The 24,565-nt window shown below is 37.4% G+C and overlaps 1 protein-coding gene across 2 annotated transcripts in view; it reads left to right on the forward strand.

The window, feature by feature from the left end:
• LOC145674663 (uncharacterized) overlaps nt 1-24,565 on the forward strand; it is a 583,703-nt gene that overhangs the window by 488,423 nt on the left and 70,715 nt on the right. The window contains exons 1-2 of one of the 2 annotated variants that reach the window (XM_081744886.1): nt 1,423-2,320; nt 11,524-11,680. In XM_081744886.1, coding sequence (XP_081601012.1) covers nt 2,117-2,320; nt 11,524-11,680 — 361 coding nt within the window. In that variant the 5' untranslated portion in view covers nt 1,423-2,116. Of the gene's footprint in view, nt 1-1,422; nt 2,321-11,523; nt 11,681-24,565 lie in introns of those variants that run through there. The other variant, XM_081744885.1, reaches the window with a different exon arrangement.

Raw genomic sequence — 24,565 nt, forward strand, 5'->3', positions numbered from 1 at the left:
AAACGATAACCACAAATTCAACATCGTGCTACCAGGAATCGAAATCGCGTCCTTAAGAGGCTTCATCACAGTGAAATTAAAGTAGTGCTAATTTTACAGTAATTATGTGATATCTTCAAATAGATAAAAGATAATCGAAAAGTGGAACAAGAGCTCGCTAGACAATATTAGTTTACATGAAATACCGTTATCATGACTCACTTATCTGCTTTCAATTTACAGCCATTTAGAAAATCGGCATTTATTTTCGCGTTTATAAATGGCTGCAAACGGAAAACCAGTAGGTGACTTGTGATAACGGTTCTTCATGCAAAATAATATTGTCTAGCGCGCTCTTGTTCCACGTTTTGATTATATTTTATCTATTTGAAGATATCACATAATTACTGTAAAAATAACTATATTTTAATTTCGCAGTGATTAGGCCTCTCAAGGCACAGGAGAACAGTGTTACTGAACATTGGCAAAACCTATAAATAAAATAGTTTGTTTATCTGTGTGTCTGTCTGTCTGTGTGCAGCCTGGGGACAAGATGAGTGGAGCGAGAGTTACCAAATTTTGGTCACGGGTACTTTTTTCGAGGCCCCAGACCAAGACGAAGCGTTTTTTTTTTTTCAAAATTCGAACCATGGGGGGTTCCAGAGGGGCGTTTACCGGGACATGTAAAAGTAGTATAAAACAACCGATATTAGTGCCAAATTCATAGTTTTCGCGGTCGCTGAGATCAATGGTGACACTTCCATTAGCGATGACTTTCAAATTCAGCTACCACTGTATGCGGGCCGGGGGTCACCTGCGGGGGGGAGTACCGAGACATGTAAAAATATTCCAAAATGATCGATATTAGTATCAAATCCATAGTGTTTGCGGTCGCTGAAATGAATGGCGATACTCCCACAGGCGTTGACTTCTAAATACAGCCCCATGCGAACAATGGGTATATTCAGCTATTAGTAAGTAAAATAGAAGTGAACCGCTGCACAATATATGACTTATATGAACAAAAGCGTAAGATCTAAACGGAATAAGAGAATCTGTTATTACCTTTGCGGTCGTTAGATAATCCAAAATGTATTTCGCTCTAAGTATAATGTAGAGACTTATGCAAAGGATTTCAGCGCTGTAACTATATTTAACAAAAGATATACTACTCTAGAGATGCAGTTATTATTTATTATGCTCTTTTGTTTCTTCATAACATAGAAACAATTAGAAATGGTGTCTGCATTCAAAGAGTCTCTTTTCATGTTTTTTGACCATCTTGTTTCTTTGTCGGAAAGTAACAACAATGGTTCGCAGTTTTTTCTGCCTCGATTGTAAACGTTTCACAGGTAAATTATGGGTGCTCTTTGTTGTATGTGAGTAGGTTCTCTCTTGTGTTTGTTCTTTCCAGGTGTTCTATCATTAGATTTTTTTGTTGTTAGTCTACGAATTCTAACTTTGGAGTTTTTGGAAACTTTACGTGCTCATCAATTTGTCTTTGCTTGTGTTGACTTTTGGGAAAATAGTTGAATAAAAAAACTGTGCATGTAGTTTTCTTTTGTTTGTCGTAACTAATAAGAGCTCTTTTGGGTTGTGTCCAGCCTGTACTCTTTTTTCGTTGTTGTTGTTTCGAATAAGTTTTGTTTGGTGAGGAACATAGTGTGTTTTTCAGAGGGAGGTACAGGAGAGGAGAGAACCTGCGCAGAACACGTCTTGGTCTGGCTCATACCTATCGGGAACTCTTCCAGATAAACCCGCTACGCTCCCGCAAACTCGCCCACAGGACAGGCACACACACACACTATCATCATCATCTGAGAGGAAAAACAATGTTGGCACCAGTCGCCACAGCACTACGTGTGGATCAGTGTTCTTGCTTGCAGTTCCACCACACAGTTTCCGCTAGCGTGTGTTGTCGATAAGAACAAACATCTTCTCTGTGGTCGTGCGTGTTGTGAGAGTGAGTCTGGTTTTTTTCTTCGTTGTGCTACAGCCGGATAACTGAAAAGCAACGAAAACGCCAACAGCAACAGACAACAGCGGTGGCAAACGGCGGCACCAACAGCCGAAGCAGCATGGCGGGCCCCTGAGGGAGAATAATGAAGACGTCTCCATCAGGGTGCCAGAGACAGGAATGCTGAAAGGGAAGAGTGACAACAAAGGAGACCGACCAAGGAAGAAGCTGTCGTTTCGGGAACCGGAAATTATGGGCTACATGCAAATGAAACAGGAAGGACGCAAGAAAATAACCAACAAGACGGAGCCAGTGCGAAATGGCCAGTTGGAAATCTCGAGAGATCAGGGGCTCAGCAGCAGCTTTGAAGATCTGGATTTGGAGGTAGGACTATTTGAGAATTTTGTATTTCAGTTTGAACACTCATGCATGTACTGTTTTGATTTTCCCGCGAGGTTCATTCATTTTGTTTGCTTCCGCAACACTGCTATGATCGTTGACTAAAAACCTACGCTCTCGCCTCACGTGCTTTAGCACTTGCGCAGAAACGTATGCGCAGTCGCGAGTACCGTGTATTGCAATGCTTATCCTTCGTTCCGTTTGCTGGTCGATTGCAAACCTTTACTGAATGATATTTGTATTTGGCAAAATCTGACGTTCATTAATTTTCTATACGTCGGACGTTTTATTTTCTTGTAACGTCGTGAGGAGAGAGGAGGTGTAGCAGGAAAGCTAATATTAAAAAACGCTTTAGTATCCAATGACAGTCTTGGAATCTTCAATATAAGTTTGAAAAACTGTTTCTGGGAGACTGTAGACCAGCGTTTCCCAACCTTTTTCAACTTGCGGCACACTACGGGTGTTACTTGGATTCTCGCGGCACACTTATAGATATTATTATTTGTAAATATGAAACACAGTGGTATTTTTTCTATGATTATTGATCTCCTTCTCACAGAAAAGAAAGCTCTGGCACTGGTCCCCCCCCCCGTGGTAAATCGTTATGCTTATTTTTCATTCTAATTTAAAAATAGAAAATTGCAATGAAATCTTGGACTCAGGTTTTTAAAAATACGCTTTCTTTTTAAAAAACTGGATCCAGCCTACTACTAAGAAGGAAGATCACTAAATAACGAACGAACAAACAAATCTCTTTTACTTTTAAAACACAAATGTAGGTAATTTGTCGAAAGGATTGAATGATATTTTAAATTTTCAAGTTACGAAATAGTCTGCAACAATAAAGAAGCAATAATGGTCAGAACAATGATAACAAATACTTTTTTCAACATTAGAAATGTACAGAATAGTAACCCGGTATGAAACTTAAAATTGTAGATTCATAGTAGAGTTTCATAGTAATGTGAAACACAAATATACATTTTTCCCTACGTTTTGCAATTTGATTGCTATAAAATTAATAATTTTGTTTCGATTCCTCGCGGCACACCAGCGGCCCATTCACGGCACACCAGTGTGCCGCGGCACACCGGTTGGGAAACGCTGCTGTAGACAAATCAACCTGGTGGTTTTGACAATATTGTTATTGTTCTTTCATGGTAAACATTTTACGGAAAGAGATCGTAGGCAAGTACTTGACGTGGGTCAAGTTCATTATATTTTTTTAAAATAAATTATGTATTTGACACCCCCTTGACCAATAAGTGTGGGATAGGGGATACAGAATGACCTGTTACCCCTACTCAATTTCTAGTGTCAATGTTAACAGCAGCTCTTTTCGTACCCTCTGGCGCATGTTAGTTAGTTGGTTGGAGTATAGTATCACATTTCAGCACCGAGGCTACATGAGACACGTACCTACAGTTTGAAGTGGAATTCGAACCACTGTAATACATTCACAATTTAAGGATGTCTCACCCGGGATTGGACCCGGAACCTCGTATACCAAACACACACGCTGTAACTAGACCAATAGAGAAGGTTGGTTGGAGTTGCATGTCCCATTTCAACACCGGAGCTACATGAGATAGAACCTACAGTTTAAGGTGGAATTGGAAGTACCCCAGTTGATTCAAATTTCGAAGCACGGGAGACCCGGGTTCAATTCCTGGCGGGAGCTCATGTGGTTCGGATTCCACGTTAATCGGTAGGTCCACGTCTCATATAGCCTCGCTGCTGAACGGGACGCTAAACTAAAATCACCTCACCTCACCTCAAATTTCGAAGCTATTCCAACGAGAATTGTACGAAGGATCCCATACACCAAAAGTACGTGCGTTAACTACCAGACCAACGAGGATGGCTGTTCTCTTTTGGGCTACGAATTGGTCCTAAGGTATGGTTTATCAATGAGATTATAAAAGTACATTATGATTAGAAACATTTTATCATCGGAGACTTTATTCCTCACTTTCCGAGCACAAAAGTGGTGACAAAGATCCCCGCTTAATTGAGTATTAGCGCCCCCGCTTTTGGTGCCAAAACTCTAGTTCGATTCCGTTATCTCATGCAGTTTGGATCCCATGATATTGCATCATCTAGGTTCTAGTTTGATTCCCGATGGGAACTCTGCAATTTGAATTCCATGTTAAACTGTTTTCATGTGGCATATAGCCTTGGCGCAAAAAAAAAAGAAAAAAGAAAAAGAAAAAAAAAGAAAGAAAGAAAAATCGAAATCTCAGTGTTAACAATTTACCTACGATGTCACATTCGCACTTGAAGCTTATGTGGTTCCGAACTCATTTTAACTGTAGTTAGCGTACGTGCCTTTGGCTGGGAGAACCGAATTCGATTCCACGTTAATCAGTAGGTCCCGTCTCATATAGCCTCGCTGATGAAGGCGACGTTAAACTCAAAATCAACTGAACTCATTTTAACTGTAAGTCTCAGGTCTGATAGTGTCAATGCAAAAGGGGACGCTAAACTCCAAACAACCCAATTCCATCAAGTTTATTTACATACGGTTCTGTATGTACAATGTCGTTTGTGAAAATTGCAACGTGTTCGAACGGTCAGGATTTCAGCAGGATGATGCATGCGTACGCGTAATAACGCTATTGGTTTGGTGCTCAAGGTAGCACTACGAGTAACAGTCACGGTTCACGTAGCACTAAGGTAATAGAACGTGGAAAAGCGGAAAGGAAACGCACGGATCAGCGTCACTGTACTCGTTAATGACAAAAACTGACGACTGCTTTTAAACGCAGCGTAAAGAGGTCAACAGACACGCAGTCTTTCATAGTGGGAAATAGGTGCGTGTACAGTGCAGGCTCTTACGAATCTCTGTGTGTGTGTAGAAACTAGGGGTAGGAAAAACTGGTATTTATAAAACCGAAAGTTTGTTTTTCTTCAAAACCAGATTGATTTTCACTGAAGCCAGTTTCGGTTTTCACCAGAAACCAGTTTTGTATTCATCGAAACCGTTTTAATAGTCTCAAAAAAAAATAAATAAATAAATAAAATAAATAAATAAAATAAAGTAAAATAAAATAAAAGGGTTGTCTGTGAAACCAGTGTGATTTTAGCCAAAGCCATACTCTTGTTGTTCTTGTCATGCTCGTTTCCAAACAAGTTGACAAAGAATAAAACGGTTTTGATAAAATAACAAACATGTTTTAAAATCAAACAGCAATTACGTTTTCTTGTAAAGTTTTGAAAGAGTTGTTTCGGTTTTCGTAAAAAAAAGAAAAAATGTAGAAAAAATAAAAATCGAAAACCGAAAAGCCCATTTTTGTGCCCACAACTAGGAAACCGTGAAGAAAAGAAAAGTACGCAGGAACGATCGGGGAGTGGACCGTACAATATATTCACCATCGTGTGATGAGGAATATTCTAAGCGCATGACTGTAACAAACTGTACAGCGTCGACTAGAATGTTGGCTCACTGCATTGCTCCTTGTGATATATAGTCTGTGTTCAGGTTCTTGCTAATGATAGATTTTCATTGAGAATCTTAAACAGTTCACTATCATTGGTTACTTATTTACAGTGTACTGGTAGAAGACATATTTTCCTCGGCACCGAGCTAATAACGTCCAGTTTTCTTTTTAATCTTTCATTTGATTTTTCTTTATGAACACAAGTAGTAGTGTCACGTGTACGTCACGTGAAGGAGTTTGGTTTGTATGCTGTAATATTTTCTCAATTGAAACCGGAAGTTGTAGTGGATTTCCGCCACTTCCGTTGTACTAGGTAGATCAGGATGGAGATGGGCATGCATGATTGCAGTAGAGAACAGGTTCTCCCTATCTGCTAAGTCACTCTATAGCTGTGAGCGTTAAAAGTAAAAATGGTTAATTTCTGCCACTACCGGTTTTGATAGAGGATAAAGAGATAAAATGGTACGTACAGGGTGGCCCAAAAGTAGGTATACGCCCCTACATTGATCAAGTACAACATTCTAGTTTATGAGTTTATTTGCTTCTGCTGTTCCGAGCTTAAGGTATAAGTTAAAAGGCTTTAAGAACAAATAATAAAGAAACTATCTACCTGATTGATAACAATAAGAAACGATATCAAATACATTAAGCTGATCAGTACGGGACTGTATACCTAATCTTGGGTCACCCTGTATTCTAAGAACACTAAATCAATAATAAAAAAAAAAAGGATTCGCTATATCTTACCATTCTGCCCTACGTTGACTTGTAATACTTCTGGGTTGAATATTTATTAAGAAAAGATGACGAGATACGAACCAAACTCCTTCACGTGGCGACACTACTACTTTATTTCGTAAGTACTATAGTGACTGCGACGACTAGTGAAGTCTGGACTCTACACGAATCATAGAACTGCTTTCCCTCACGTGTAATACATCGGAAGACTTCGGAACGATTCGTGGAGCTGCCTTCCGAACACACACTTGAGAAAATATGAAACAACAGCAGTGCACGAACAATGTTGCCAAACATAGAAGACATTGTGAACGAGCGACAAAAACTTAAAGATCTATAACACGAAAACTAACAATTATTCGAATTAAAGGGTAACAATAATTGTAGCAAAATATGAAACAATAACAACAACAATAAACAAAACTGAACTGCTAGTGGTAATCAAGCAACAGCGTTCTTAGATGTTCTCTGTGTAGCGCGAGAAACGACATTATTAAACTTTCATGGATGGGGGTTAATGACTGTGACACACCCTCGTGTTCTATTGGATGCTTAAATTCGTAAACTTAGGTCAAACTTCACGAATCCGTATGGTCACTATAGTTTCTGAAGTAAGAATCGGTGCTTTACCGTACGGCGAATGTATTGATATGAAATTCTATTTTTCAAGTAGATCAAAATGGAACAATCGCTTTGCCAGTTGTAAGTAAACGTTTATATTATAGCTGCGAAACTTTTCTCAAAATACGGTTTCGTAGCTTTGGTGTTACACCGACAATTTTTGAGCTGAGCGAAGCGAAGCTCTTATACTCGGGTTAGCCGTTTGGTTGTCCGCGAACTCCTCCTAGACCGTTTGGCCGATCTCAACCAAACTTAGCACGCTGATAGAGTATGTCGTGCTGAGTGACAACATAGGTCGAAATCAAAAATCCGATGTACCATCGAGGAATAATCACCGAAAAACGCTTCCTGATTACGTAGTTTAAGCTCGCTCAGCTCATTTCATTGCAATCGGGTATATCCATTGCATTCCTAATATAAGTAGGATTTTAGTCCTACGTTACTCTGCGTTAAAATCAACAATTCATATACGAGAGACACGATCACGCATTAAATATCACCTCTAATAATTCAGTAAAAAAACGTTTTATTTCCTTCATTTTTCTTAGTAAATCAACATTAGTGCAATTGATATGCTTCTGGCTGCAGAATAAAATGATTGATTTATGAGTGACCGTATGAGAGAGGCATTTAAATTTATTATTTGTTTATTTAAGCCAAATCGACTGTTCTTTGGATTTGAAACGGCATAATATATCAATTCAGTTATGTTGCTGTTTCTGATCTGTGATGCAGTTTCTTGTTTCCGTGCATTGCTACAGATAACAGAGGTGAACAACATCAGTTTACGAAATTATAAAACTTTTCATTTTGACGTCCTACGATTATGCCCGTTAGGCTGAGGGAGACGATGATTAATGCAAGTGAATGATGATGGAAGACTTTGTAGAATGAGAATGTAGGAGGAAATGGGTCATCCAGAGAAAACGCACGGACACGGTGTTGTCCACCACAAACTTACTTGGCCGGGAATCGAATCAGGGACCCCACACACCAGAGGTAAGCTCTCTCCCACTGAGTCACCGTTCCCCTCAGTTTTGGAGAAGGCAGTCATATTTCAAGTATTTGATAGAATTGTGCAATAGATGGCGCAATCGTCAGCGAGACTACATCAGAATTTTTCAATATTTTCCATTTTTGGCACACTATGAAATTTAAAATTCCTAAACCATACCTATAGTAATTTAACCTTTTCTATAAATATGAGATGTAAAATTAATATGAAGGATTACACTTTATGTGTGAAACTCGCTGTATTTGACGGTCGCACTCCGCCAAGGAGAGGCTTAGCTCGGCTCGACTTGTATGTGATGCTTTATTTCTCGGTATTTACTGTTCGGATATAAACCAAATTTGGTGAGCAGGTAGCCCATTGTCTAGGGAATAAAGATGTGATGGCCGAGCTCAGCTCAGCAACACAGGCTGTGTTCCACAGCTTTGCACACAGGGAACTTCTGAATTCGGTTCATATCCGTTTGTTTCTTAGAAAGCATGGTAGACTAGACCAGACTATTCTATTCTATTCTATAAAAAATAAACTCTTCCACCTTCTTCCGTCAGACTAATTGGCAAACCGTTTGAAAGTGGCTGTTATAAACGAATAATGACCTGTTAGTCATTTTGTGCTTAAGTTTCAGAAGGAGTTCAGTGCTATCGATCTTTTTTATTTTTATTTTTTTTATTCTTTAATCCGTCGTAAGAGCAGTATACATGGTAAGAGTTTAACCGAGCTCACCCTATCTTGACCAAACTTAGCATCGTGGTAGACCTAGGGCATGATCCTGTAAGTATGGTGGTAGACCTAGGGCATGATCCTGTAAGTATTGTGGTAGACCTAGGGCATGATCTCATAAGCTTGGTTGTAGACCTGGAAATATATACAGTACGAGTTTAACCGAACTTCATATTCTATAATTATTTATATTCTATAATTCACATTTCAGTAATTATGATAATAATAATTGTGATATTATTTATAACAATTATTCCTACCTAATTATCTTTTCTGGGCCACTAAGCATGTATTTCCACCAAAAATCCAAATAAGAAGGTAATCAAACCGAAATATTTGTGGGAATTATTTTTATAATCATTATCAAAGAACAATTCTAGATAAGATAAAAGTACCCATTAAAGTGTATTTGTTCCATTGATATGACTAGTATTTGTTCTGTGACTATGTATGGAATAATAAGTATTCTACGGAATAAAACTGGACAAAATAAGAATTCTGTCCTCAATACTATAAATTTGAGGACATTGAATTAGAAAAACAAAATTATATTTTTATTCACCAAGACTCTTTCATTTTGTCGAGATATTAGTAATTTAGATGTATAGTAGAATAGTGTGCAATGTCCGGAAAGGGAGACATTTCATACTGTGGAAGGAGGAACTAAAATGAAACTGGCCACGATTCACTTTCGTTGACTTTTCCATGCCCTCAAAATTCAATCTCTGACTAGTAAAAGTAGTTTGAACTGCACTATTGAAACCTTCAAAACGTCATGAATAGTTTTACCTTCATTTTCAAAGCTTATTCAACAAAATAATGTTTCAGCCTATGATACTTCTTAAGATTTACTAATCACAAATCAGATTAAACAAGTTGTCACTGATTTTTTTTGAATTGTTTATTGAGTGTTTTTCTTTCAGAGTTTCAGTTCAATACTTTCTTTTGACTTTAATAATTATATTTCAGGTGTTTAACGTACCTTGCATCTACTAAAAACAGGAAAATTTGTATGATATGTACCGCAGCAAAAATTTCATGCTAGTGACTCCATTTAAAAATCACCATCGCGTACCTAGTCTCAACCCCAGACGTTCAGCAAATCAGGGGTTCACACACCTATTTCCACGGCAACGCTCCATGAAAACATATTGAGATATAAACACATACATGACTATGAATATAATTGCCTAGTTTTAATAGCCATCGAAGTTTCTGAGTGAACAATTTTGGAAATATGGATCGCAATTAGTGAAATCGAATATGTAGATACGACAATACTAAAGTAATATAAATTCACAGAATTTAGAAGAATTTTCCTAACTGTATCCATTTCGATGGGTAACAAACTTAGTCATTAGTATCACTACGCATACATATTAACTTGTTAAATAGCGACATGACTAACTAATTGGAAAACTTGGTAAAAATTAAATAAATATTAATATACGAAATTTGCGACAAAATAAGATAATATAAACAAAGACACTGTAGGGAAAATTAAAAAATGAGATTCCTACAAACAGAAATAGGTTAAGTGGTTCCTTCGCGTTATCATTTCACCGTTACTTGGTATCACTTTTCCAGTTTGTAACGAGGTAACGATATTTCCAAACGATGATGAACGTTTCAAAACATAATACAATGAGACTTTGGTTTTCGGTTACGTAAACAGAACGGATACGTTAAAACCGTTAGTGTACACCATAAGTCTTGAACGAAAGCGATTTTTTGGATTGCTTTTTTCTTTCTTGTGCAACAGATAGCTAAAGCAATTATCTCGGCCGAGCTCCTTAACGGAGTTTAGCCGTTAACATCTCAACGATAACGGTGAATAATCCGTCCGTTACTGCACACGGTAACTTCTGAACGAAAGCGAATTATTGAATTATTGTTTTCTTTTTTGAGCAATAAATAGCTCCAGGAATATCTCGGCCGAGTTCCTTAAGAGTCAATCCTTTAACATTTAACGGGTAACGGTGATTAGGTTCGTCCGTTACTGAACACCGTAACTCTTGAACGGAAGCAAATTTTTGTATTTGTATTTTGCAAAGGTATTGGAACTTATGAATCTCGCCGGTAGGCTGCAAATGTCCTCCAGCGGCTAACAGACCTAAAAAAAGAAACGTCTAGTGCGTGATACTTTTTTACTGTCTGCTAGAGTGTATTCTTCTGTTTTGTAAAGGAAAGACTGAAATGAAATCTTTAAGTTTTACGTCCCACAGTTATGCCGGTTAGGCTAAAGGAGACGGTGATGATGAGAGATGAGTGAAATGGTGGAATGAAGAAAGTGGGAGGAAACGGGAGAACCCCGAGAAAACCCACTAGCACGGTGTTTGTCCACCACAAAGTCCACACGGCGCGAGCTGGGATCGAACCAGGGACCCCAAGCATTGGAGGTGAACGCTCTACCACTGAGCCACCACGCCCCCGTTGTTTTGTAAAGGAAACCGAAGCTTTCACAGCTTTCAATCACGCTAGCGACTTCCTTATAAGTTTCAATTGCTTTTACTTTAATACAACACAGCTTCATGAAATCAGTCCATTTTTTGAACAACCCTGTACAATGTGATGATTAGTGTACTTAAGTTATATATATATATCACCCCTAGTTTTGATATGGTCACTGATTGAAGGTATTGTATTTGTTCTTGCAGAGTCAGGCAATGCGCATTGTGCGCACTGTGGGACAGGCGTTCGAAGTGTGTCACAAATTGTCGCTGAATGCCCCGACGCCCGAAGAGGAGGAAGACGATCTTGAAGGCGCAAGAAGTGAAAAGGAAAGCGAAGCCATCAGTGAAAAGCCCAAGAAGGGTAAGTTTATTATTATTATTATTATTATTATTATTATTATTATTATTATTATTATTATTATTATTATTATTATTATTATTATTATTATTATTATTATTATTGTATCATGTGGTATTTGCAATTCTTACTAGTTTTAGACACAATTCTACTTACGAAAATTAAAGAAAATTGACTTCATTTAGGACTATCGCTGTTGCTCAAAGAAGTTTAGGTTTATCACCGCAGAGCAGAACTTCGTAATATTCTGTCGAGAACAATCTCTTCTAGATTGTTATCATTCATCTTTGTAAGAGGTCTGTATTATGGTATACGAACAAAACCTTCCTGTCCAAAATCTCACGAGCTAAAATTTTGCGTGATCGAAATCTTGCCGAAACAAAACGTTTCATAACAATTTATTCATTGTAGAGTGTTCTCTGTCTCAGTTTGGTCTATGGTGTTCAGTTTATTAGCATGATATAATAGAACACGTCGGCTTTGTCACCTCGTGTATTTTCAAACATAATATGGGATGCTATATTTATGTATGTACAGTACATATAGGCTATATTGAATATCCTATACAGAAAAAAATGTTATAGCGACAGTTTGTCCCGCGAAGTTCTGGCTGCAAAACTTTGGCCACCAGCTGTTTGTAAAACCAAATCTTTATAATATTTTCCGATTTTTTCGTGGTCTCTTCTCGGCCTTTCGAATAGGATTTAATACATTCTGTACCCATTGTTTTATAGAAATGACGTGTGCCGTCCATCTTAGACGTATCAGTTTTACTGCATTGCAATTCAGTAGACCTGAATCAAGAGGTGTGAATAATGAAAAATGAAGTTTTTACGTCCCACGATTATGCCGGTTGGTCTAAAGGAGACTGGGAAGACGAATAATGGATGAAATGGTTGAATGAAGAAAGTGGGAGGAAACGGAAGAACCCCAAGAAATCTCACGCAAAAGCTGTTTGTCCACCACAAAGTTCACTTGGCGCGATCGAACCAAGGACCTCATGCACCAGAGCTGAGGGCTATACCACTGAGCTACCTCGCAAGTGGTGTAAAAGGTAACTCAGAAGAGATCATCTGGTACGGCCACGGAAACGGTGAGGAAAGACACTATAGCAGGAGACCACGATAGAAATCTGAAATTTATCCTCTAACATGTTCCCAAATTCCTTTTGAATAATTTACTGTCCCTTCTTAATTAGGTACCGTTGTCAACCTCAAGTATTATTTTCTCTTACCTTATTTTATGCCATTTCTTCCCAAGCTATTTACATGTTTCTTGTTTAAAGTTCATATTTGCTATATTTTGTGAAATTCTTAATCTCTTCTAGTATGGGCTTTTTCTTCATCTTGAATTCTCACTTGATTTGTGGAAGTTTCTTCATAAGAACAATGAAAGCAATAATTTTGAATTAAGACTTCAACAACAACAACAAAAAAATACGATTATACCACACACACACACACACACACACACACAACAATATATTTATTTATTTTATTTAAAGAAGAAAATTAATATATTGGATGTATCCAATATATTAAAGAATATACATAAACATATTAAATTATAAAATAACAATATACAAAATATATGCATATATGTGCATTAACAACGGTTTTTTGATGGTTTTTCAAAATATTTAAAACGTAATACAACAATAATATTTTTTCGTTTTATTTTCTGAATCTTTTTAAGTAGTTTTCAGCGTATAACAAGAAAGAAATCCAATTTTTGACTAAACAGCTGAGAAATGGCCTTTTCAAATCGTCCTCCGATTTTCATTTTATTTTTTTCTTGCGAACTTTAAACCACATACTGATTAAAAACTCAACATGTACCAGTTTGTCGTTAACATGTATAGTATTTCTGTGTTCATATGCAGAAGTAGGAAAATTACGGTTTACGCTTTTGTGTATGGTGCACTATGTAATGTAAAAGGTTAACTCAGAAAATAATTAGTGTATGTCTTATGTTACTTTGTGTATATTTACATTACAGTATGTCTTACAGTACATAGTATAAGTTTTACATTACTTACGATAAGGGATTAAGTCAGAAAAGAAGTACTATACAGCTAGCATTACATAGCATACCATGTACACTACATCACATTAAATATATAATATACCTTGCATTACACGCACCAGGAGGTTAACTCAGAAATTAAGCCAATTTCATCTTTGCTTTGCATAAACCTATCATTTTGTTACTAAGTTGTCCTGAGTGTTGAAATACTAATCTGAAGACACTCTTTATGTCATATGACATAAAACAATTCGTATTTTAGTCCATTGTTTTCGTCACAAATTCAGGCGCAACAAGAGGTTGGAAGTATCTGTGTGGGTTTTGGCAAATATAAGTGTGGATATTTTAAATAAAATTTGAAACAAGTATTTGGGTGGTAAAAGTTAATTATAAAAGGGGTAAGATACGGCTAGAAACTTCCAGAACAATCCCCTAAACCAAATAGAATCAAAACACGGTTGAGAAAACGTTTAGTGTAGACGCTCAGAATGAAAATTAGTGGATATATACCAAGAAATGAAAATATCAAAGAATGGGATACCATATTTGTAGAGTCCTTCGCAGTAAAATGCACTACAAATAAATAATACGGAAGCGATTCTTGTACGGTGATGTAGCCAGGAGAGTGTTTAGAAATATTTCACCTTCCTCGCCCCTTGCCTTCGGAGTGTTTAAATTTAAATCTAATACGAGTAGATATCACCTCAGGAATTCAGGAAGTTCTTTGTACAGCTGTGAGGGAGTAGAACATGATTAATGGCATTCCTACACAACCAGCTGTTCCATATTTTATGCTGCCTTTCAGCGATTCAAAATTACCAACGAATCAGTTGTAAATTTATTGACAGAACAACGTTATGTAAAAGTAACAGTAACAATACAAATAATATCACATATTATTATCGATCATTAGCTGAATGTCAACGTTGTTCCTTGCGTCGTTTAATTTACAAAATACAAGTACTTCAGAGAAAATTGCAAGGATAAAGAGTCGATTTCTAACGCAATGTCTAATCATTTGTATTCATATTGATGGAATTAAGAGTAGTTTGTATGAAGTGTTAAAATTACAGGCATACCTATTCAACATCTCTATCAGATGACAGCATCATCAATATATAGAGACACGTTGTTTACTCATAACAATAAAGCAAAGAATATTTACTACAAGAAAGTTACAATAGGAAGACCCATATTTAACATATTTAGAACTTGATAACATAATTAATCTGTAGAGACACTTTGTCTACTAATAACAATAAAACAAAGAATATTTTCTATAAAAAGCTACAGTAGAGTGCAATATATCTATCAGACGATAACATAATTATCTATAGAGACACGTTGTTTACTGATAACAATAAAACAAAGAATATTTTCAAGAAAGTTACAATAGAAACCAACATATTCAACATATCTGTCAGATGATAACGTAATCTATAAAGCCATTTTCTTTACTAATAACAATAAAACAAAGAATATTTTCAATAAAAGTTACAATAAGGATCAACATATCAATCAGATGATAACATAACTGGTCTATAGAGACACGTTAGTTACCGATAAGAATAAAATAAAGAAAATTTTCAATAAAAAGTTACAATAGAGATCAACATATCTGTCAGATAACGTAATTAATCTGTAGAGACACGTTGGTTACTGATAACGATAAAACAATATTTTATATAAAAAGTTACAGTAGAGACCAACATATCTATCAGATGATAACATAATTAAACTACAAATACACGTTGCTTACTGATAACGACAAAGGAAAGAATAGTTTTTAGAAAGTGTTAAAATTACGGACATGCCTAATCAGCATGTCTATTAGACGTTTAATTTTTTGCATCTATAATAGGATCATGTGACTCAATTACAATAGGTTTACAAAATATCCAGCCATAAGTGGAGATGTTTATATAAAAGTACATACTCAAAGAATACAAAACTAAAAACAAGCAGCAAAAACAAAAGAAAATGAAAAGAATAATTAGAAATGCACATGAACTACAAACAATTCAATTTTGTTGTACGGGGATAGAGATGTTTTTGGCATTCCCGTCAACATAATTGGTGTTGCAATAAATATACAATATTCTAAATGCTATATATTCTCGGGGTGGCCTACCCATTGACCGTGGTCTACTAGTTGACCAGCAAGTCCTGGTAAGTTGTCTTTGTATTGATCACTGTTGCTGTGATTCCCTCTAGCGGAGAAGTGAGCAGATAAATAGACCGACAGTGTTTACTGAAATAAAAAGTAACCCTCGAACGTATAAAAATTTCCCTCGCTACTATACAAGCTTTTATTTCGCCTATTCAGGGATATAAAGTTATCTGAACTCAAGCCTTGCTAAAAATTCAGGAATCCTAGATTAATATAGACGTTTCAATACGAAATGAAATTAAGACGCTGGTTTTGTACTTTTACGTATGTATGCTGAATTACGAAGTAGTGCGAACTTCTAATAAGGTATAAACTCACTTTTTTGTGTGAAATTTCTCCATATGGCGTTTGAGGTATTGGACAGTTGGCGGAATTTGAAAAATCCATCAATGAATTTCACTAAATGTAGTATCAATAATTTCAATGCATGTAATTATTCCAAGGTACCCATCATTTGAAGATTCATCTAACCAAGTCGAGGGACAATGTAGTCTTTTTTTTGCTGTTCAGTTTCTTGAGACAGAAATCAGCTACGTCGGGAGCAAGGGGAGCAAGGGGAGCAAGGGGAGAAGTCATTGTGCAAGAGGGCCAAAGGAAGAAAGAAGTATTTTACTTTTCAGAAACGGTTTGTGAGATGTCAGTAAACTAATGAAAACCATAGGCGGTGCTAGGGTTTTGGTAATGTGGGTGCAGGATAGGATGGGACAACACATTCTAACATCATTGCCAGAACGCTCTGCACTATCGAGCCTAAAGATCTCAAAAATAATCCCTAAGTTTTACTTAAAAAAAACTAGAAAAACACGGTATGATAGCAAGTAACTTATGAGGGACTTAAGAAGTACTCAAATATATCCAAGCATAGAATACAAAAAATATACAAAATAGAAAGGATTATTGTAGAAAATGTGAAAATAGAAGTTAATGTGGTGCAGCTGCACCCACTGGGGCGCCACTTATGATGAAAACGAATGCGTCTTTCGACAAATCTAAGAAACATGCGTGTTTAATTTTCTTACTATTAATCTTTCTTAGAGGGGTCGTTTACTGCTTCTCAACTCTTCTTCCAATTTTCTTGGTTCTTCCGAATCATAAATGTATTCCTATCAATATTTTCACTGTATCAAATGACCCATTTTAAATTTAGTGGTAATTTTACAACGTTTTGGTGAGACATATTGCATTCTCCATAGTTTTGTCGTATTTTTGGGAAAATTAAAGGTTATATTTTTACGAAATGCATTTCTAGTTAACCGTGTTTGCAACATTGTTTAGTTGAACCATTATTTTAGATAACGAGAACCTCCTGCTATTGAGTAAACGTGTTCCGACTGCTTCCATCGTTGGGCATTCCAACCTACAAAACTGATTTTATTTCTGGTAACAAATGATGAATTGAATATTGTTAAAGAATTTTTCATTTGATACCTGTCGATAGACGGAGGGGCTAGAGTATAGACGATCTACTCGTGGTTCGGAAGTGGGTGTACCCCTGCTTGGTGTTTTCTGACGGTTTTAGGTTTTACCTTCATTTGAGTGGTAACATTGCTTGTCATTGTCTGGCAACATTGCTATCCATGTTCATTTGTTTGCTGCTTGGTAACAGTTATTTGCGGTGAAGTTGGAGTAATCAACAATGTGTGATCAAAGTCCATATAGTATGGACAAAGATTAGTGTTTGTGGTTTGGCTTTACGAAAGGCGTTACACAGGTGACACCATAGAAATTGTTAAACCGAAATTTACAGAAAGCTTTGGTATTAATCCACCATGAAAAGCAACAATGTTGCGGTGGCCTTCACCCTCGTGACTCCGGAGTGTCTCCGCAAAACATCTACGAGAACTTGGCGCAGCATTCAGGTGTGTTACGACATGGATGGTGATCATACCGATGTTTATGACACTTAAGACCTCAAGGTTACTGTGTGCAGATATTCTACCATAACTAACACTATACTGTTGAAACTAAAGAAGGGTACGCCCACTTCCGGACCACCCTGTATAAGAGTTATCATACTATGTATAACATAGTTGGAAAATGTGGAAAAAGGAAGTGTAAAACTCACTTTGTACTTTCCCTTTACGATTTAGTGTTTTTCCTGAATGTACGAGGCGCATCCAGAAAGTAAATTCCACACGTGTCCCATAGCTAGGAAACCGTATGTTGCGCAAAGCGACTGCATGCACGCAAGAGAGTAAGGGCCTCTCATGGCACATGCGACAGCGTAACTTCCCTAGTGCTCTCCGTTGCATCGTGACAGTGGTTTAAGATGAGCATTCCTATTCCACTTCCCGCCAACACAAGACAAGATAAGACAAAAAGTATAAACCGACCTGGGTGCACAAGTGCTTCCTTTCGGAGTTATAGGCTGCCGAAAACGTGAAACAATTAAATCTAAAGGTCCATAGCTCCAAAACTATGTGACGTACCGTAATAGAGTCAAGACTTCATTTAGAAATTAATACGTGCCCTACCTAAATATCCAAGTTTCCAAATCCTGCGGTACTTCCGCAACAGTTTTTACAGACGGAGTTCGGCTGCGGGCATATAATTTGAAAAACTCACAACTACCTCTATAAAGATTGTTGCAGGAGTATCGTAGGGTTCTAAAACATGGGTATTTGGATAGGACACGTACTAGTTCCTAACTGAAGTCTTGACCCGACTACGGTAGGTCCCATAGTTTTGGAGCTATGGACCTTTAAATTTAATTTCTTCACGTTTTCGGCAGCCTATAACTCCGAAAGGTAGCATTTGTGTATCCAGGTTGGTCTGTACTTTTTGTCTTATCTTGGTGTCAGGAATCACCTCCCAAACGTTGTCGTTGTTGTTTTGAAACACCCTGTATATAGTTTACAAATATATCTTTAAAATAAGATTTTTACAGCTTAAGGAAAATTACATATTAAATGACTCATGTATTTTCTGGTTTTAAACTATTTATTTTCATTACATTTTGCTTTTTAGTGTTTGTTAAAGTCAGTAAATATTGTTTTTTAATTTTTATTAAATTTGCAAAAAAAAAAATCAATTTTCTCGGAATCTACGCATGAGGATTTAAACTCACCCATATCCTTTAGTTCAGCACAGTGAAATCTATTGATTCATATATGCTATATCTTTGGATAAAATATCTCCCGTTAAACACTAAAAATATTGTAGAATTTCCACTTTTCCAATAATTAAAAAAAACATCTAATATAAATAAAATAAAGTTTGTGTCTGTCTGTCTGTGTACGGCCTGGGGACCAGACGAGTGGATCGAGAGTTACCAAATTTGGGTCACGGGTACCTTGATCCAGGACCCACACCAAGACGAAGCTTTTTTTTAAAATTCGAACCAGGGGGTCGTTTACCGGAACATGTAAAAGTAGTAGAAAATGACCGATATTAGTGTCAAATTCATCATTTTCGCGGCCGGTGAGGTTAATGGTGAAATTCCGATCGTATTAACTTCCAAATTCACCCCATTCGGCTGTGGGCCGGGGGTCACCGGCGGAGCAGATACTCAGACGTGTAAAAATAATCCAAAATGACCGACATTAGTGTCGAATCCATAGTTTTCACGGTCGTTGAGATCAATAGTGATACTTCCACAAGCGTTGGCTTCCAAATACAGCCCCCATGCAAAGAATGGGTATTTCAGCTAGTTGTAATTAAATGCAACAATTATACTACGTTGTGCGCGTTACAACAGCTATTTCATACAACAAACAGAGACCAACTGAACTTAGAAGCTCTCGACATACAAATATGTAGAATATAGCCTCTGTTGCCAAGCCGAGCTTTCCGTGGCCAAGCCTGCCACGAAATATATTTGGTCTAGGAATTAATTCGTGCGGGTGGACAAGAGATGGCGCAATGAATGGAGCGTCCCACAGTTCCGTATATCCACACATGTGTTGCAAACCCCTGTCATCGCGTATCGTTCGTAGTATAGGGCAGTGGATTAAAGCGTCAACAACACCAGTTTGTAGTTAAGTGAACATGGCGCAATTTGTGCCTGATAAAGTGTTTTTGCGGGGTGTCCTGCTGCATTACTTTAACATGCAGAAAAGTGCAACTGAAAGCCATCGTATTTTGGTGGAAGTGTATGGTGACCATGCTCTAGCTGAGCGAACGTGTCAGAAGTGGTTTGCACGGTTTAGAAGTGGTGATTTCGGCTTGGAAGACCAAGAGCGAGCTGGACAGCCAAAAAAATTTCAAGACGAAGAATTGACAGCATTGCTCGAGCAGGATTCGTGTCAAACGCAGGAACAACTTGCAGCAGCATTAGGCGTTGATCAAACAACAGTCTCCAAACGCTTGAAAGCCATGGGAATGATTCAAAAGATGTCACATTGGGTTCCACATGAATTGAAAGACAGAGACGTTGAAAGACGAAAAACCATTTGCGAATTGCTGCTTCAACGACAGAGCAGAAAGGGGTTTCTGCATCGAATTATTACGGGTGATGAGAAGTGGATCCATTACGAGAACCCTAAACGAAAAAAGGCGTGGGTGAAACCAGGTGAACCAGGTCCATCACAACCAAAACGAGATATTCACTGTGCAAAGGTTATGCTGTGCATATGGTGGGATATGAAAGGTGTGGTGTACTATGAGCTGCTGCAACCGGGTGAAACTATGAATGGAGAACGTTATCGACGACAATTAATGCGTTTGAAGCAAGCTCTGGCCAGAACACGACCAGAATGGGAGAACAGACATGATAAACTTATTGTTCAACATGATAACGCTCGCCCACATGTCGCAAAACCGGTCAAAACCTATTTAGAAAATGTCGGATGGGAAGTTTTACCCCACCCGCCGTATTCACCAGACGTTTCTCCTTCGGACTACTACTTGTTCGAATGCATGAACAACGATTTGATTGGACAGCGGTTTACTTCTTCAGAAGATATCGAAACATGGGTCTCTGACTGGATCGCTTCCAAGAATGAGGACTTCTTTCGCCACGGAATCCGTACATTGCCTGACAGATGGGCGAAAGTGGTGGCTAGCGATGGACAATATTTTTCTTAAGGTATTTATGTATTTTGTGTTTGTACTACAGCTTCAATGTGTGCGTACCAACCGCACGAATTAATTCCTAGACCAAAATAGAGATTTTTAATTTGTAGGTGATGGACTACTTGGCCACCAAATTTCGTTAAGATCCAGCCTGTAGTTACCGAGAAATAAAGTACCAGATGCACACACAAATATACCTGGGTAAAACTATAAGCTTCCGTATGCTTACATGGGAGCTAAATATTTAGTAGGAGAGAGAATCAGAAACTAAAGTCTCTAGACCGATCTTTCTGGAATTTCGTCTGTTATAAATGAATGAGGATTGTGCGGCAGTCCTAATGCATGGACGTTGCCATTTGTGCAGAGTTTCAGTCACCCGCCACCTTCGGCGCTAGTTGTAGGTAAACACAAATGGCGACACGTTTGGAAAACTGGTCTCGCGAAGAAGTGCGTTTAGTTATTCGATTTCTGTAGGTGAAACAAGTAACTGTGGCTAAAATTCACCAGAAGCTGCTAGAAGAAACTGCCAGGACTTCTCACCGAGGTCGTCATTTTCCTTCACGATAACACGCCCGCACACAACCTAGAAGAACACCACGCTGTTGAAGCAGTTTTACTAGAGCATTATCGACCACCCTTTCTACTGCTCGGACCTCGCTCCAAGTCACTTTCACCTGTTCCCGCACTTGAAGGAGCACCTAGGAGGCCGTTGCTTTGCTTGAGATGAGGAGGTGAAACACTTCGTGACAACGGGGCTGAACACGCAAGGACAGAATTTTTACCAGAAGGGAATCTTCAAACTCATCCCACAATACGACAGGTGCCTCAACCAATATGGAGCCTATGTCGAAAAATAACCTAATGTATATATGAGAGATGTAGATGCAAAAGTTGCAATCTCCACTCGGCCGAAATTTGCAGGACGAGCGATTAATTGATATCTCGTAAACCCCATAAGATTTTAACGTACAGATTTTTTGGCATAGTAGATCGTAGCAATATTAGAGGGTTGAACATAAATTTTCCACAGAGAAAGTCCCTTTTTTTTTTTTTTTGTAGTTACTGTTTCAAAATTGGAGATTGCAAGCTTTAAAAATGAACGTTGACTAGTGAACTAGTACAGACTTGTTGACTCATTACAAACTAGTGAGGAATTTTGGAACGATTCCAGGCAAGCGACCCGGTCACCATGGTAACGGTCGCCATCAGTTTTTGCTGGGAGGATGTAGGTTTTGATCCAAACAGACTTCACGTCTCAGTCGGGGACACTTAAAACAATACAGTCCCAACTCTAACTCAATTTCTCAAAAAATTGGAGATTGCCACTTTTGCATCTACACTCCTCATAGGTACTATCTATTGGTTTTATTGGTTGTATGAAATAATATATATACGTTTCACTGCAGGCTTTGTTGGAACCTTACTTTCTGATCACCCCCCTTAACTTGGCGCTATATACTCGTTTTGTACTCCTTGAGTCCAAATCTGGGATAAATGGAAGTGATAGGTGTTTTGTAAGTTGTGGACTAATATTTTCACAACAATTTTTGTTAGAAACTTCCCTTAAACTTCTGGAGGTTATCCCTGTATATTGGTGAATCCAGCATCACTGAAAGTAGAACTGGTTTCATACAACATACATTCTCATTCATCTTCGAAATGAAAGAACAAACTTTACCACTTACATGTTAAACGGATAGAATTAAAGGTCCCATGTAGTTCAAAAAAACTTCGCAGAAATTATTCTATGCTGCAATTAGGCTATTGTATTAAGAGGCCTCATCCCGACGAAATTAAAATACCGCTAATTTTACAGTAATTATGTGATATCTTCAAATAGATAAAAGATAATTGAAATATGGAACAAGAGCGCCCTAGACAATATTATTTTGCGTAAGGTACCATTATCACAAGTCACCTAGTGGCTTTCCGTTTTCAGCCGTTTAGAAACGCGAAAATAAATGTCGATTTTCAATATGGCTCGAAATCGAAAGCAGATACGTGAGTCGTGATGACGATATCTCATGTAAAATGATATTGTCTAGGGCGCTCTTGTTCCACGTTTCGATTATCTTTTATCTATTTGAAGATGTCACATAATTACTGTAAAATTAGCGGTATTTTAATTTCGCCGGGATGAAGCCTCTTAAATCTCAGATCACTAGCTATCTGCAGTTAAGCCAAAATTTCTTACATCGAATTTGTAACGGCTTCATAATGAATCTTAGTGGTATTATACTTGTACCAAAGTTTGTTAACCAAATTTTTAGGAGCGGAGAATGAATTTAATGTAATTATTCTCGCGCCTAAGTTTTTTACACCGAATTCATAACAGTGGGTAATTGATCCATTGAAATTAATCTTGCATCTAAATTTTGCACAACGAATTTTTAAGGGAGGAAAGAATGAATCCTAATAGAATTATTCTCGCATGTATGTTTCATATACCAAATTTTTAGCAGTGGAAAAATTATTTTAGCAAGTCAATTTTACGCCGTTTTCTTTGTGTCTGTGTGTGTGTGTGTGTGTGTGTGTGTGTGTGTGGATATGTAAATTCTATCGAAAATATTTTTGCACCTAAATTTTCTATATCAAACTTTGAACACTAAGAACTAATCTTAATGAAAATAATTTTACACCTAAATTTTTTACACCAAAATTTTAACAGTGGAAGAATGAATCAAATAAAATTGTTCTCGAATCTAGATGTCTTAAACCAACTTTTAACAGCAGAAAATTCAATGTTGATGAAAATATTCTTTGGCGTAAATTTCTTACAGTAAATATTTAGCAGCGGATAGAATTATTTGTAATGAAAATATTCTTGCGCCTAAATTACTTATACCAAATGTTAACTGTGTAAAAATGCACTGAGAAAAATCCCTTATCCGGTCAACGATATATTGTTCAAATATACGGGATTCATATGTTTACTACGGAAATCTGTACGGAACATATCCATGTGCTATATATGCCTTTTTCCCGCTTAGATGCTACACCATGTAGCTGCAAGATGTCTGACATTTAACAGTCTTTCATATATTATATGCATCAGTTATATGTTATATACCTCCACCTGTATATGAGATCCTTATCTTCTGTATAGAATCATAGGGAAGGAACGTATAGATGGAACACTTATACGGAGCGTATTATAAAACATACGTTTCCAGTTATACTTTTGCTTCAGGATGTTATATAATATAGACGTACTTTAAGTCCAAAAACTACAGAATTTGCGCATGTAACCTACGTTTTTACGTACGTCACATACCTGTTTTTCTTTGTGTGAAGCCAATGGAATTACTCTCGGGCCTAAATTTCTTATAGTGTTTTTTTTCTTTTTTAGCAGTGTAAGAATTAATTGGAGTGAAAAAAAATTCTTACTCCTAAAATTCTTACACTGAATTTATAAAAGAGGTAAAGTTGCCCATATTTCAAAATTAATTTGGTGTTTCTCGTGTGTTACAAAGACCAGCCCAATGTTTATCCTCAGCAGCCAATATGCACTTTACTTTGATCCGTGATTTCATCACAAAAAAGCCTTGATACTACGTAGTATTTCCGCTGTTAAAATTGCAATCGCTTTGCGTTGGCACACTGACTTTATTTCACAGGCGTGTTAATAGTAGAGCATTCACCTCTGGTGCATGGGATCCTTGATTCGATCCCAGATCGCG

Source organism: Thermobia domestica, chromosome 17 (assembly GCF_964235325.1).
Source record: "Thermobia domestica chromosome 17, izTheDome1.hap1.1, whole genome shotgun sequence".
NCBI lineage: Eukaryota > Metazoa > Arthropoda > Insecta > Zygentoma > Lepismatidae > Thermobia > Thermobia domestica.